Source organism: Centropristis striata, chromosome 7 (genome assembly GCF_030273125.1).
Source record: "Centropristis striata isolate RG_2023a ecotype Rhode Island chromosome 7, C.striata_1.0, whole genome shotgun sequence".
In the NCBI taxonomy this organism is placed as follows: domain Eukaryota; kingdom Metazoa; phylum Chordata; class Actinopteri; order Perciformes; family Serranidae; genus Centropristis; species Centropristis striata.
In genome coordinates, this window is record NC_081523.1 from 39312542 (window position 1) to 39329532 (window position 16991).

General features: G+C 37.1%; 1 protein-coding gene across 2 annotated transcripts; it reads right to left on the reverse strand.

Moving 5' to 3' along the window:
* Positions 1–1922: 1922 nt before the first annotated feature.
* LOC131975474 (VIP36-like protein) lies at positions 1923–14380 on the reverse strand. 2 transcript variants are annotated; one of them, XM_059338179.1, is made up of 9 exons: positions 14138–14380; positions 10648–10766; positions 9661–9778; positions 7875–7957; positions 7730–7750; positions 6903–7064; positions 5384–5498; positions 3895–4017; positions 1923–3107 (listed from the first exon to the last, which is right to left on the reverse strand). In XM_059338179.1, the coding sequence occupies exons 1-9, from the start codon at positions 14343–14345 to the stop codon at positions 2965–2967; spliced, it is 1092 nt and encodes a 363-aa protein (XP_059194162.1). In that variant the 5' UTR covers positions 14346–14380; the 3' UTR covers positions 1923–2964. The 2 variants fall into 2 exon arrangements, with proteins under 2 accessions (XP_059194162.1, XP_059194163.1); XM_059338180.1 differs by lacking the exon at positions 7730–7750 and having other exon boundaries at positions 1924–3107; positions 14138–14379.
* Between the last annotated feature and the right edge of the window lie 2611 nt (positions 14381–16991).

Here is a 16991-nt window from a genome sequence, read left to right on the forward strand (position 1 = left end):
AGGAATCCGTGGAATAGCCACGGAATCACTCACATTCCCGTGAAACTGACACGGATTTGGCTACAATTCAAGTTAATGACAGTCATATCCCGTGGCTATTCCAACATACAAAGTGATTATGTACAGTCACTGAGTGAATATTTAGAAAATAAAACATATATTTCTCACTAGAAATGTGATCAAAATCCATTTTTATGCAGAAACTAAGTCAAAATATTGATTTTTTTTTCACTAAAAATGAGAGAACTGTCCGCCTTTTTTTTGTTCAAACAATATCTCATTGTACGCAAAAGGAACCCAGAATGTGTACATTGTATAATAGTTTAATTGTGCAATAAAAGCTTGTGTATATATAAAAAAAGATCATTCTCACTGTACTGCACTTTCAAAATAAAAAAAAGTAATTGTGCACAAAAATGAGAAATGTCATTGTCATACAAAAATAATTGTTATTGTTGGTAATTCTCATTGTTCAATCTCATCAATATATTTGTATATTCCAAAGATACTTGAAATAGATTTTTAAATAAGCTAAAATAAAGGTTTTGAATGCTTAAATATCATCTTTGGCATTTTTAATGTGCCCCTCTGATTAAACACTGGCCCCTCCTTGGCCCCCACAGTAAAACTCTAGAACCGACACTGCACTCATCCACATTTTTACAGTTGTGTTTTTGTATTTTCCTACTTAAAAAATTGAATAGAAAAAAAACAATGTGTGTGTTACTGAACTGCTGCCTTTTTTTTTTCTACAGTCTGCCTTTGATAATGAACAATATTAATACAATGTTTCATTTAATTTAAAAGCTATTTATATTTATTTTGAGACAGAAAAAGAGTGTTGTAAAAAATATATAGTATATAATGTATATACTTGTTGACTTTGAAGCCTCATGTATTTACTGAACTTGCACATTAAGAGGTTTATGTGTAGTTTTCTTCTATCTAAGTAGATCTATTTTAACCCTTTGGAGTTTGGGGCTATTTTGTCGGTTTTTGATTCCTTTTCATTCTGCCTGTATAAACCACTTACAAAGTGTTCACCATGCCATGTTGGTATTGTTTTCAGCACAACCTCACCTATGTGACCTGATCATTATTTCATTTTGACTTACTGGATCAACATTTTCAACACAAAAAAACAAAAACACACATACACAGACAAAAAAATACAAAAAACACATACACACACAAAATTACAAAAACACACATAAAACACACAAAAAAATACAAAAAACAAACCTAAAACACATAAACACACACACAAAATTACAAAAACACACAAAAATACAAAAAACAAACTTAAAATACATAAACACACACACAAAATTACAAAAAACACACTTAAAACACACACAAAATAACAAAAACACACATAAACACACACAAAATTACAAAAACACACACAAAATAACAAAAACACATAAAAAAAAAACACTTTTACAAAAAACACACATAAAAACCCACTCAAAACACACCGAAAACACATACTTTTTTTTTACAGAACCCACCTAAAAACTGACAAAAACTCACATAAAAATTGCAAAAACTTACACTTGGTCGAGGTGTTGTTGTTTTTTTACCTTTGCTGAAAAGGGGTTGATGCACTAAATTGGACATGGAAACTTGTGAAAAAGCTGCCAGCAGGGCTCCATGCTGCTTCGTTTCTACGTTGCAACATTATGAAGAAGTCTTGCTCCGGTGCTTTCGTGGACTCCAGAGCCAGTGTAATTTTGTAGTTACTGCAATTTTTACATATTTGTTTTCTCTAAATATGCAACATTGAAACCTAAAACTTTGTCACAAGATAAAACAGACATCAAGGAGTTAATTTTGGGTTTTTTTTCGGTCTCGGACAAAGAGGAATTTTATTTCAAAACCACAATTGCAGGGATCTCACTAAATAATCTAAATAAATAATTAATGTTTGCGGTTGTCAGCTCCAACATAACGCTGCTCGCTCACAGGTTACCTACAGGTTATATAATTATTTCTCTGAAAAAAAGAAAAAATGAAATCTAAAACTTTGTCACAAGATAAAACAAACATCAAGGAGTTCATTTTTAGTTATAACTCAATTTTGACCAAAAATGTAGTTACTGCAGTTCGTCTTTGTAGGGCAGAATAGACCATATTTGGTGATAAGGAGAGTTGGGATAAACATTTCCACCAGTATAACACTGTAATAAGTTGTGATGTCAAACAGAGAATACAAGAGGAGCTCAGACTGAGAAGGACTAAAGAAGAGCTTGTCTTTATTGGTCCTAGCTGGGCACTTCAAACACTGCTTCCTTTAACGTAGAACATACCATGTTTCATTGACCAAACATTGACAAACGACTAACATAAACCCATTTAACCTGATAGAAACGTTCCCCTGGCTCGTTACATACATGGCAGCTCAGTCCAGTGTGACTGTTTCAGTGCAGAAAGACGAAGTCTACGATGATCCACAGGTTGATCGGTCTTCACAGCTTCTCCACCTCACATGACAGCTGCTCGCTGGCAGCACCCAGTGGCAGTAAGAGGGAACTACACACACGTCGGTAGTTCCATAAAATCCTAAAACATGTCAGTTATCTACACACAGCATCTATGATTTTGGAGTTGATTTAAGGTTAATGTTCGTCTCTTCCCGGCAGTAAAGAAGTGAGACCAGAAACACAAATATTTTACACCTAGTGTATCGGTTAGTGCAGACCCTCTGTGCTTTCAGTTGAGATGAGCTTATTTTAACAGAAGAAATTCCATGAAAGCAGCTTTATCTTTTTTCTCTTTTCACAGCCGGCTCAGCCATTCATTCATCTCTTCACATTTTTAGTTTCTCTTGGATCTGGGCGTGGCACCCATGATGTTGTTCATTCAGCTCATTTGATTGGATTGTTCAGTAAAGCTATGGGAGTCTTTGCATTGTTGTGATATATGTTGATTAAGAAAACAATATCTGGAACGGTTGTTCTCTGATCAATAGAAACGTTTGCGCCTGTTTTCCTTCCAGCGGCCATAAACAACCAGCCCTACCACTGCCAGCACGCCCAGGCCCAGGACGGAGAAGAGGACCGTGAAGAAGAACTGGACTCCGCCCATCCCTTCCTCCTGGACTTCCACTACAAAGTAAAAGCATGAGAGATTCGTTATCCAACAGACCAGGAGCATCAACAGGACTCAGTTGAACTTTATACGACTATTTCAGACTTTCTCCCCTCGCTATTTGAAAATCAAACCAAAGTTTTTCTCAGGATGTGACAGTGCCAAAGTAAAATCCCTTTTTCTGCAGGGCTTGAAGCTGAAAAAAATCCTGTGCCTGAATTATTAATTTATGCATGCAAATACAGTATCCTTTCAAAATAAAACAATACGCAGTTCATGCAGCCTAAAACTACTTCACATCAACATTACGGCTTGGCACCAGATCAGCAATCAATCAATCAATCAATCAATCAATCAATCAATCAATCAATCAATCAATCAATCAATCAATCAAAGGGTCTCAGAGGGTCGGAGACATGGACGACAGGAGTCGGATTGTTGAAGTGGAACAGCATCAATCATTTATGACATACAGTGGCGGACTCAAACTGTTAGAAGGGCAGGGGCGAAAAAATAAAAAGGGCCCATTCTTCACAACATGGAGCCCCACAAGCACGCAAAAAGCTCTGATCGCAAAAAGTAGATGCAGTTCAGCTCAAAACACATATACAGCAGGATATTTGTGTGATTTAAACTGCTGTATATGCAAATAATGCTACACTGGGAGCTGTGAAATGTACTCAAATAAAACATCATCTCCTGGTCACGAAGCTGGAAGTTATGCAAGACGTTGATATATTGAATCTAGTGTTTTATTGAAGCTAATATCAGACTTTAGAGTGAAGAGGGGCATGGAGCTTCTACCTTCAAACTGTTCCATGTTGTCAACTCTGGGGATGGTGACCTCCTCTTCTTCCTCTTCCTCCTCCTCAGGACTCCGCTCTACTGTCAGCTGGTACAACTTCATGGAGATAATGTCATGGTTATCTAGAAAAACATCAGTAAAGCACACTTGAAGCAAGCATTTTTTAGCTCATTTGTTGTGGTTGAAGTTACTGTCATCCAATTTCCAAAAGATATCATTAAAGTACCCCTTTTCGACCAGAGCTGGTTCAGAGTCGGTGCCTAATCTTGAACCAGTTCCTAGCTTTTAGACTGACAAAGAACCAGCTCTCAGCCAGGAAAACTGGTTCCAGAGAGGCACAAACTCTTACCACTTACGTCAGGGGCTGCGGGCGGGGTTATCTGACAAGACCAACTAAACGTGAAGCATTCATTTTATTTGATTTGTTTAACAGCAATGTAATTTATATCGGGCTAGCATTAGCAGGATATCATTTACATTAAAGTCTTACATTAACATCTTACGTTCAGTGTTAACCCTTTGATGCACAACATGGTCTAAAGTGACCCGATATGTATGAGTTTCTATGTTCTATATCTTTGCAATAAATTATTTTCATGATTCAGTATTCCAGCTTTTCCTCAATTAGTTTGTTTTTGATCATCATACATCCTAATTTTATGTTTTCCTTTATAATTTTTTTTTAATAAAATTCCTTTTTGTGCCACTACTCTTCTAATGCACAACATGGGTGAAAAATGACCCATATCCATTTTTTAGCTAAGTAGCTTGCTAAGCTAACTACTTAGCTAACTTCTTGGCTAAGTATTTGGCTAAGTAGCTTGCTAAGCTAACTACATAGCTAACTTCTTGTTAGTTAAGGAGCTTGCTAAGCTAGCTACATAGCTAACTTCTTGGCTAAGTAGTTAGCTTAGCAAGCTACTTAGCCAAGTAGTTAGCTATGTAATAATACAAAACCTTTTTTCTTCATAAAGTATGAGAGGCAAAATGGAAATAATGATCTGTTGTTATCAAAAACAAGATATTTAAAGAATACTTCAATATTATATTCAATCATAAAATAATTGATATCAAAAGATAGAGCACAGAAACACACAGCAGCATGAAATAACATGGGGAATGAATTCGGGTCGTTTTTGACCCATGTTGTGCATCAAAGGGTTAATGAGAACGTAATCACTGTCCATAGCATTCAAGACGAGCAGCAGAAATGTGTTGTATCAGTCATGTTTGTGTGCCAGGCTGTGTGTAGGCTTGCAAAGCCAGAAGCAACATTTGTAAAGACACGATGCAGTCTGCTGTTGTTGTGACATCACGGCGTGGCTCTCTAGCCCGGGGAAAAGCAAACCGGTTCTGAGACAGTTCACATAGAACCAACTGCAAACTGTCCATCACCAGCCCAGCAATACAACTAGGTTAACGTTTGTCAAACAGGGGTACTAGTGTACTAAACCAGAGGTCAAGAAGCCTTCAGGTGAGGTAGCATACCTGACAGGTCTCCAGTAGCAGAGGAGGCACCGAGGAAGTAGCCTGTCGGTAGCCGAAGTCCTGTGATGTCAGCACAGTCTTTCCATTCCTGCTTACCATCGACATCCACCAGGAGCTGGAGGAGGGTCAAAGGTCAGAACCAGTCACTGATGAACAACACTAATGCTACAAGTTCTCTTTACAAACTACTTGTATTTGCATTATTTTAGAGAAATCATAGAATAGAATAGGTCTTTATTTGTCATTGTCACATGTACAACGAAATTCAAAGTGCTCTCCAGTAAGTGCAACATGTTTTCTATAAAAATGTAAATATAAAAAGAAAAATATGTACAATTCAAAACACCTAGTTTAGACAAACACATAAACACACCCAGACATACATGCATAGTCGCACAGGGAAAAAAACAAAAAAAAACAAATAAACAGCATGAACACACAGTCAAGACAATCATCATTGGGAAAGAGAGATTCATCAAAATTCATACCATCATCTAGGGCTGGGCAATATATGGACCAAAAGTCATATCCCGATATATTTAGGTTGAATATCGATATATATCCCGATATTTTTATTGCAAAGTGAGAGCAAATTTTCAGTCAAAGCCAAATATGACATGTCACAAGTAGTTTTATTGAAACCGTTAATTTAAGTGAACATAAATACTGTATAACAACAGGAGTACCTTTTTTAAGAATCAAAGCTCCATAAAGTGCACATTTAAATAAAAAAATATCTTAAATAAAGGATCACAGTGGACAATTTGAACTATATCGATATATCCGATATGGTCTAATTCCATATCACACTTAAAAATATATCGATGTACACTACCGGTCAAAAGTTTTAGAACACCCAATTTTTCCAGTTTTTTATTGAAATTCAAGCAGTTCAAGTCAAATGAACAGCTTGAAAGGGTCCAAAGGTAAGTGGTGAACTGCCAGAGGTAAATAAAAAAAGGTAAGCTTAACCAAAACTGAAAGATAATGTACATTTCAGAATTATACAAGTAGGCCTTTTTCAGGGAACAAGAAATGGGTTAACAACTTAACTCTATGGAGTCTTGGGCTATTTTGAATTCTTTTCATGTATTTGTAAGTCATTTTGTGTCTTTTTTTGGTCATTTTGTGTCTTTTTTTAGTCCTTTAGTCCAACATAAAATGTGATTTTGAATCTTTTTTTTACTTTCAAAACACTATCATGCTCAATAAAGAATTTTAAATGTTGCAGAGTACACTGAGACATTAAACTGCATCATTTTCAATTAAATTCTGGAAAAGTTGGTGTGTTCTAAAACTTTTGACCAGTAGTGTATCTTTTATATCGATATATCGCCCAGCCCTACCATCATCATCATCATCATCATCTTCCTAGGTTCTTTTCATTGTACAACACTGTATGGGGCACTCATTGTAATGTAAGAATAATAATTCTTGCTTTAAGACATGAATATATAAATACAGACAAATGGAATGTACATGAACTCAACGAGTCCCGTGTTAGTTAAAGGTTTCATACCGTGAGTCTGTTTTTGGAGTATCTGACCATGAGAAACGTGTCGTAGATTGCGTTGCGCGTCATGGCCGTACATCCTCCGAGCTCAGTGTGGCGCCCATCATAGTCGTGGTCATACGACAGAGACCCGTTCCCCAGCATCACGGACACATATGGGAAAGCCCTCTGAGGAAGACAGGGGAAATAAACAAACACTGTTATTATTCCAGTCGTAGCACTGAAAGACTCATGTGATGAGACAACATGTGAAGGTGAAGTGAGGAAGATATAATGCAGAGGTGTCAAACTCAAATTTGGCCTGCAGTATAATTATATTTGGCCTGCGAGGAAATACCAAATGACAACCAGAGCTGGCCCGCCGGTATTATACAGCACAAATAATACTACAAATCCCAGAATGCTCTGCTGGTGTTTTGGCTTGAACACAGTAGATCAGTGTGGAGCAAACTGAGCAACAATTAAAGTTGTCTTTATGCACTTTTTCTTGCTAGTCCAAGGCTTGAATGGCTGCACATTCATTGAAGGATATTATTATTAGTCATCTGGTTCATTATTGTTATTTTATTCTTACATTTATTTTTAGCCTGTGGAAAAAGATTACGGTTAAATTTAAATTTAAAGAAGGCCGCATATAAAATAAAGGGACATACGATTTTTATTTCCATTTCGTTTGAACTTGTTGAGGTCAATTTTTTCAATAAATATCAATGTTGGCCCACGACTTTGTCTAAGTTTTAAATTTTGGCCCACTGTGTATTTGAGTTTGACACCCCTGCTATAATGGATGAACATTCTCAGCTGAAGGAGTAAAGAACCGTTTCTGACGCTACCTGAGATCCAGTTTCTGTCCTCTGCACATTGGAGAGGGTTGCACAAAGAGAAATATGACTTTATGACTAGCACGATGTGCCATGTAAGGCTTTACATTACAGAATATGACATGGCATGGAACAGACGCCACCAACTGTCACTCACGTCATGGCTCTTGTCAGCGTTGGGGTAAGTGTCCACAAATATTCCAAGTCCAACAAACTGATTCATGTTGCCGAACACAGGACCTGAGAAGACAGACAGGTACATCAGGCAGCACAGAATGGTTCGTAACAGAAGGATTTATATCAAAGGAGCATGTTGATAAGAACATATCTCCTCCCCTTATTAATGGAAGCTGTCACTATGGACTAGCCAGACTTGGTACTGTAGCAGACAATGACATGCTGAGGAAAAACCATGCAAACCATCAATAGAAATCTTGTTTTTCTAATAAATGTGTCCTTTTAACCGTTTCAAAACTGAGCAATTGTCCATCTTTCTTTACACTGCATACAGGGTTCGTACACTTTTTCAGTGGTCAAATTAAAGGACTTTCAAGGTCCATTTTCAAGCTTTTCCAGTACCTTTCAACAGTTGTAAAATGGCATGTTTTAGATGAGTACTTCAATACTAAAATGGGTTATTTCACTTTACCATACCACCAGCAATGGTATTACACTTTTAACAACTAAAAGTAATCTCATAGAACATACTGGTATGGGAATCTAGGGGCTAGGAGCAAAAGTAAGCTCACAAAAATGATCAACTGGCAGCTGGTGGAACTAAACACGACCCAAACTAGGAGGAAAGACCCACAAATAGGCTACTTCAGGAGCCCTCACATCCACTAGGAATTAGAAAAACTCCCTTCAGTAAGAAGATACAGGGTAGAGCAACAAGAAACATCTCAGAAAGAAGAAGACACAGGCGGAGCGGTCTTCATTTCGGACAGGCTATAGTCTATTCAGTTTATTTTTATTTTTTTCCATTGAAAATGCGGTTATCTATAGTAGGGTTGTCAAAAGTATCGATACTCAAAAAAGTATCGATACATGTTATCGTAGCATTAATGTTAGCCGTGTTATTATTAGCCATTAGCCGCAGCTAGCAATTAAAGGCTGATGTCACGTTAATGATTATAAACAATGTAAATAAATAAATAAATAAATAAATCAGGGACGTAGTATTCCCATATTACGTGAATTGACACAGTGTCAGTATATACAAGCATAGAGTTAATAAGTTAATTTATATAAATGATGGTGACTGAAAAGTGTTATTTTCTCTCTTGAAGTCCCAGAATGAAGCAGAGAAAAGTCGACTTATCATGCTTGCCTATACAACCTCAAAATATTGTTCTAATTGTTATTGTTTATTGTATTTATTTATTTTTTGCACTACCTCAGACCTGAAGCTTGTTATCATAGTTGCAGTTTATTTTTGCACAACTGTTTTTATTATAAATATTTAACCTGTGGTTCTGTTCATTTTTACATGTTGCATTTTTCTTGTAAAATAATTTTGTTTAACTTTGTTTTTATCCTTGTGGTATCGGAAATGGTATCGAGTATCGAATATTTTCCTGAGTATCGGTATCAAGTTGAAAATTTTAGTATCGTGACAACCCTAATCTATAGTCAGATTGCAAGAGAAATACAGCAAGAATTTCAAGCATTTACAAGCACTTAATCCAAAATCCAAGCACTTTTCAAACCTTGAAATTCAACATAAAAATTCAAGCATTTTCAAGGATTTCAAGCCCCCGTACGAACCCTGTACATAAGACTGTTATACCCTTAGCTACACAGTCCTTGAATCTAGAATCCAATTTATTAGGGTGTGAACTCTGACTCATAAGCACCATTTAAGAGCTGTAATATCAGTCTGGACTTGTTTCTTGTCACTGTATCAGACATGACACATGTGGAATGACCCAGCTTCTACCTACCATTCTGCATGCGGTCTCTGGTTAACCAGATGGCCATGCCATCCCCGTTCAGATTCTTCTTCCCCTGGCCATGGATTTTAAAGTGAACCTTAAGCTCCCAATCCCGCACAAAGAAAGGCTGCAGAGCAACAGAAATGTAGAAAGGCAGGTTATTCCCATGCTTTGCTATGTGTAGTATGTCACCTGAGACCTGGAACAGGCTGAACTAGTGAACTAGTGTCAATTAGGGCTGGGCAATATGGAGCAAAAGTCATATCCTGATATATTCAGGCTGAATATCGATATACGATATACACTACTGGTCAAAAGTTTTAGAACACACCAGCTTTTCCAGAATTTAATTGAAAATGATGCAGTTTAATGTCTCAGTGTATTCTGAAATGAATGCACATTTGCAACATTTAAAATTCTTTATTGAGCATGATAGTGTTTTAAAAGTAAGAAAAAAATTCAAAATCACATTTTATGTTGAACTAAAGGACTAAAAAAAGACACAAAATGACCAAAAAAAGACACAAAATGACAAAAAAGACACTAAAAGACACAAAATGACCAAAAAAAGACACAAAATGACTCACAAAGACATGAAAAGAATTCAAAAATGGACAAAATAGCCCAAGACTTTTTTTTTTTTAAATCAAAGCTCCATAAAGTGCACATTTAAATGAATAAAATAATCTTAAATAAAACCGCAGCTTGCCTGGAGCAAGGATCACAGCGCAAAGTTGAACGACATCGATATATACGATATGGTCTAATTCCATATCACATTTAAAAATATATCGATACATCTTTCATATAGATATATCGCCCAGCCCTAGTGTCAATAAGAGTCTGTATGATATTCATAAAATGCTAACATGCTAACATGAAGCAGACATGTTGATGTGTACTTCAGGCAGGATGTGAGAGGTTCAGGTGTGGGATGCTGCTAATGATGGGATGTGTAGTGTGGGTGGATTTTTAGATGTATTGCAGTAAACTTACAATTCGACTCCACACTGCCCCCTGTCTGCTCTGCTGGTCTGGGGTCAGCCTCACATGGTCAGGTGTCACCACAGCAGTGCCCATCAGATCCCACTGAGAAGAACTAGAGAAGCCCAGCCCTGCAAAAGAGGAACATCAATCAGTCAAATGATTCATGTTTGAAAGGTTCTATACAAATAAAGCTTATTATTATTTAGTAATCAGGAATATGGGGATTTTAGCCCAGAATCAGCATATATTATAAGCATCTCTTTACAGTCATCTAAAAGCAGCAGGTATCTGTTCCATTTGCTCTTCTACTTCTCTTATTCTCCACGTTGAATAGAGAATAAAAAAATGAGGAACACATTTAAAAACAGCAAAACGAACTCTCAAACAAACCCTGATGCTTGCTGTACAGGTGCTTCCTCCTCTGGACTCACACAGATGAGTAGTGCACCTACTGAGAATGTTTATGATCAATCAAATCAAAATGACTTTATTTATCCCCGAGGGTAAATTCAGTTAGTCTGGTAGCATCTCTGTTAGAATGAGAGAAGGATCTTTTGTATCTCTGCATCCTGAAACGAAGACAGAGGAGCCGTCCACTGCTGATTTTTTGGTCCATAACGGTGTTGTGAAGCGGTTGATTTGGGTATTTCAAGAGAATAATAATAATAATAATACATTTTATTTGTAATGCACTTCACATTATAGGAAAGTGCTACAGATTAAAAGCATAACAGTCTAATTATAAAAGGATAAAACAGCTAGAAACAGAAAAAATTATACATCATATATACATACATACATAAGCTAAAAAAACCATCTGGACGGGAGGAACCAAAGGTTTTGCTAAAAAAAAGGAAAGTTTTTAGTCCTTTTTAAAAGCCCTGTCTGTCTCCCATGGTGCTGAGTCTGAGATGTTTTGATTTGATTGAGTTTGAGATGGCCTCCAACATGTTCACAGGTCATCTCTCCACCACCTCCTCCAGTGTGTCCAAACTGGCTCCAACCACAGAACCAGCTCTTTAGACCAGTCCAATTTGTGCCCATTTCCATAATTTTGTGTCCTTTTTTGGTCATTTTTACATCTATTTTTGGCCAATTTGTGTCTATTTCGGTAATTTTGGTCATTTTTTCATTTATTCTTCTTCTTCTTCAAACATCCTTGATAATAACCAGTGTAATGTGTGTGTCCAACCTGGCTCCAACCACAGAACCAGCAGCATAAAACAACACACTACCACCACAGACTGATAAACATCTGCAGCATCGCACTACACATGTCCAGAGATCTGAGCTTCAAGAAGAAAAAGAGGCGGCTCCGCCCCTTTTTGTAGAGAGCGTCAGTGTTTAGGGACCAGTCCAACTTATTATCCAGGTATACACCTAGATACTTAGAACTTGGCACCACCTCAAATATAACGACTGTTTATAATAACTCAGAGCCTTAAGAAGCTGGACTGTGTTTATCATTGTGCTCTGTGTTTCATTACTGGTTTGGGAAATCACACACATCACTGTAGTCTGAAATGCCATCTCTGTATGTTTGCAGGCTCTCATTGGTTAGTTTTTATCTATAAATCTGTGTACATACATGTGTTGAAACAAAACTAAACATGGTCTGCGATCGTAAATCATTGTCCAGATGCTGGAGCCAAGAGTGAGAACTGAATTAGGTCAGAAAGCTTTTAGTTACGCTCCTTTATCATGGAACAATCTGCAAAAGGAAATGAAATTGTCCGACTTGATCACAATCGGTGAATTTTAAAGGATAAAGAAATAATTTCCCTTGGTCGGTGTGATGCTCCTTATAAGTCTTTACTGAGGCTCCTTCACTGTTGTTGTGATGGCTGTAATTGTATTTATTTATATTTAATTGTGTATGATAACTGTATTTAAATGTTGTAACTTGTCTCTTTATGCTGCTTTCTTGGCCAGGTCTCTCTGTCGGAAAAGAGATTTGTTTTAATATCAGCGAGACTTTCACCTGGTTTAATAAAGGAGATATATAATAATCCACTTCAGAGACTCCTCCAACTAGTCTCTAGATAGATAAATAGATAGATAGATAGATAGATAGATAGATAGACTTTATTTATCCCAAGCTGGGAAATTACAGTGTAGCAGCAGCATTACACACAGAGACAATAACAACACAATTGAATAAAAAGAACAACCTAGGCATACTTCAAGCAATAAAATATAAAAATACAATAAAAAATAAAGTGTCTAAAGAAGGAGTATGTATTAAGGAGTAGAATAGAAATCCAGTGCAGAATAAATATGAATATACAATATAAAAATGTTGGTGCTATGAAACAAATAAGGTGCAATGAACAGTGTGCATAAAAAAATCCCTTCATTTAATTTCATTGTACTTCCCTGTAAAATACCCATGTCCTAAAGTCCGACCGCAGACCTTTGTTTTGACATCACAATATTGTTGGGGAGTGATCCGTCACCATAGCAATACCTCTGCTGTGTTTAGCTCTGGTTAAATGGAGTTTAGGCTAACAGCTAACATTATAACAACGATCCATGTGGGACACCAGTAACTCTCATTTCCCGGATTATTATTATTATTATTAGATCAGATGTGAACACATGATCCCAAAGAACAAGCACCTCTTAGTTAACCCTCCTGTTGTCCTCGGGTCAAGGAAGGAAGAAGAGGGAAGGACGCAAAGGGAAGTAAAAAAGGATGGAGGAAAGAAGGAAGGAAAGAAAGAAGGATGGAGGAAGGAAAGAAGAGAGGAGGAAAAGGAGAAAGAATGGAAAGGAGAGAGAAAGGAAGGAGGATGGAGGAAAGAAAGGGGAGGAGGAGAAGAAAGGAAGGAAAAAATAAAGAAGGAAGGAGGGAGAAAAGGAGGGAGGAAGGAAAGAAAGAAAGAAAGAAAGAAAGAAAGAAAGAAAGAAAGAAAGAAAGAAAGAAAGAAAGAAAGAAGGGAAGGAAAGGGGGGGCGAGGGAAGGGAAGAAGGAAGGAGGATAGAGGAAGGGATGGAGGCGGGAGGGATGAAAGAAGGAAGGAAGGAAAGGAGAGGAAATCAGGAGGAAGGAAAGAAGAGAGAAAGTAAAGGAGATAGCTGAAGGAGGAAAGAAAAGAAGGGAAGAAGGAGGAAAGGAAGGAAAGAAAGAAAGGATAGAGGAGGAAGGAAAGAAGGAAGGAGGATAGAGGAGGAGGGAAGGAGGAAAGAAGAGAGGAAGGCAGGAGGAGGGAGGAAAGAAGGAAGGAGGAAAGAAGAGAGGAAGGCAGGAGGAGGGAGGAAAGAAGGAATAGTCAAAACAGATTGGGTCAATTTGACCCGGAAGGACGACAGGAGGGTTAATGATTATCAATGAAGCTAACTTAGCATTAGCGTCAGCTGTCCAACAAAATTAGCTACATTGAGCAAAATGCTAGTTTCTGATGTGAGAGCAGGTCCAGCTGTTTGGCTAATATGACGTCATTAAACAGAGTGAAGCCTGTTAGCGACAGTAACTGTTACAGTAACTAAGGTAACTCACCCCGGTAAGGCTTTGACAGAGAGTACTCCCGCTTCAGAAACTCCTCCAGAAACTCCTGTTCTTCCGCCAACGACTGGCTCATCAAAACACAAACAGCAACAAACAAACATGTTAATTCACGGACGGTTTTAAAATGAAACATTGGACGTAAACACCAGAAACTTGTCATTCGACCCAGATTTGACTTGGTGACAACAGCGGCAACCATCTTTACACTCCCACTTCAAACTGGTCACGTGGTTTCAAACGAGCCAGCTACAAACACTTCCGGTTTTTACTTTTCAAATTAAAACGAGCCTGATAATAAAAATAAAAAAATAAAATAAATAAAATAATTAAAATAAAATAAAACATCCTTCATCTAGATTTCAACCAACAACATAACATTTATCTTAACTGGATGGCCTGATTCTCAAATAAATTTTAACCTAAAGTAGGACTTCACACACTATAGTCCAGCTATTCTCAACTTTGGGGTCCCGACCCCAATTGGGGTCGCGAGATGATTTCATGGGGTCGCCAAATCATTTTGGAAGTCAGCTCTGTCTCGACTGTGTTAAGGTGTTCATGTTTTTGGTAATTTCATGTCTTTGTTTGGTCATTTTATATCTTTTTTTGGTCATTTTGTGTCTTTTCTGGTCATTTTGTGTCTTTTCTAGCCATTTTGTGACTTTTTTGATCATTCTGTGGTCAATTTGTGTCTTTTTTGGTCATTTTGTGGTCAATTTGTGTCTTTTTGGTCATTTTATATCTTTTTTTGGTCATTTTGTGTCTTTTTTGGTCATTTTGTTTACTTTTTTTGGTCATTTTGTGTCTTTTCTGGTCATTTTGTGTCTTTTTTTGGTCATTTTGTGTCTTTTCTGGTCATTTTGTGTCTTTTTTTATCATTCTGTGGTCAATTTGTGTCTTTTTTGGTCATTTTGTGTCTTTTTTTGGTCGTTTTATATCTTTTTTTGGTCATTTTGTGTCTTTTCTGGTCACTTTGTGTCTTTTTTGGTCATTTTGTGTCTTTTCTGGTTATTTTGTGTCATTTCTGGTCATTTTGTGTCTTTTTTTACGCATTTTGTGCCTTTTTTTTGGTCATTTTGTTTCTTTTTTGGGTCATTTTGTGCTTCATTATTTGTCCAAAAGTTGTTGTATCAACTGAGTTTGTATGATCTGAACTGTGCGTGTGAGATTGTGTTCAGTGAGCGGGGGTCACGGACAACATGCATGTTAAATTGAGGGTCGCGACTCAGAAAGGTTGAGAACTACTGCTATAGTCAATATTTATAAAACTGAAAGCTAGTCTTATGAATGATAATAATAAAAAATCTTCTCAAACTAATTTATAAAAAACAACAGATATACAGCAGAACATTTTTTGTTTTTGTTTGTTTTTTTGTTTGTTTTTTTCCTCTTTTTTTCTCTCCACTCCACTCTACAACAGCAGTCTCCTGTTTCCCTTTGCAAAAACTTTTACAAATTCATCCTAGTCCAAGTTAAACAGTGATTGGATGTTTAATGAGGGCTTTAATGTGTGTGTGTGTGTGTGTGTGTGTGTGTGTGTGTGTGTGCCGACACTGTATCTTGTGTTCCTTTTTCTGAGGATTTTTCTGCTATACTGCAGATAATTTTGTCAATTTGTAATGTATATTATTTTTTGAGTATATTAAAATGTGCTTTCAACTTCTAAAATTTAGATTTGAGTGGGCAAGACATTTATTTAAGCGGGGTCTGCCCCCTCTTGCACCTGCGTAGAGCCGGCCTCGCCAGTTTTGGGGAAAGTTTTCATATTTTTTACCAAAGAAAAATATCAAAACCATCACAGGGGATATTTGCCTTTAATGAAGTTAAAGGTAGTTCATTCCCTTCATCCATCCACTTATCGAGGCTCAGATCATGAGGCAGCAGGTGAAGCAGAAGATCAAAAGCAGTTTATCCTTTCATTAGCTTATCATGTCTTTTGAAACATTTGCCAAATAAATGCCAGCCTTGTGGAGTAAAAGTAGAAGTAGAAAGAAACTGTAAAAACAGGCATTATCGTCAGAGTGTGAACTTTCCGACAGTCTTTAAACAGATCGTAGATGTAAAAAGTAACCGAAATGAAGCTTATAATTGTGACATTTCTGTCAAAATCTTTCTACATTTAAAATGTGGCCAAAAATAAACCTTTTGGAATAACAAGATCCTGTTAAAAACACCATATTCTGCGTTCCTCAGCCATGACTGATTCTGCTGAGGCTCAGGTCAACGGTCACGTGGCAAATATTAAAAATTGGACAGAACAGCAGGCTGTTTACACAGAGCAGAGGGGAGAGGACAGGAGAGGCTGGAAGAAGAGGTTTGGAAAATGCAAATATAGTTCAATATGTAGGCTCTAGCATGTGGAATATTTCCAATATTCATGACACTTGTGGGCACTTGGAAAAGTGTTGTATAAATAAATTCCATCCTATTGAAAAATTAAAAAAAATACATTATCATCACCAGTCACAGTTCAGCAACATTTAAATGACACTTTAATGACAGTTGGTAGGTTGCTGGTCACCATTAATCCAAAGTGATCAAACCAGTTTTGACTATTAACCCTCGAGGCACCTTAGGGCAGCTATTCTCAACCTTGGGGGCCGAGAGCCCAATTGGGGTCGCGAGATGATTTCTGGGGGTCGCCAAATCATTTGTTTTAGTCTTTTTGGTCACTTAACCCTGTAAGACCCAGTGTTGCAGAATTACAACAATTTTGGTTATCCCCAAAAAACCTCTACATTTTTTTTTTTTTTGGTTCAACCACATTAACTTGATCATTGGGTCCCATTGTTTGTTCTCACAATGCGATTGGATCCAACATTTGTATATAAGGCCCGCCCTAGGG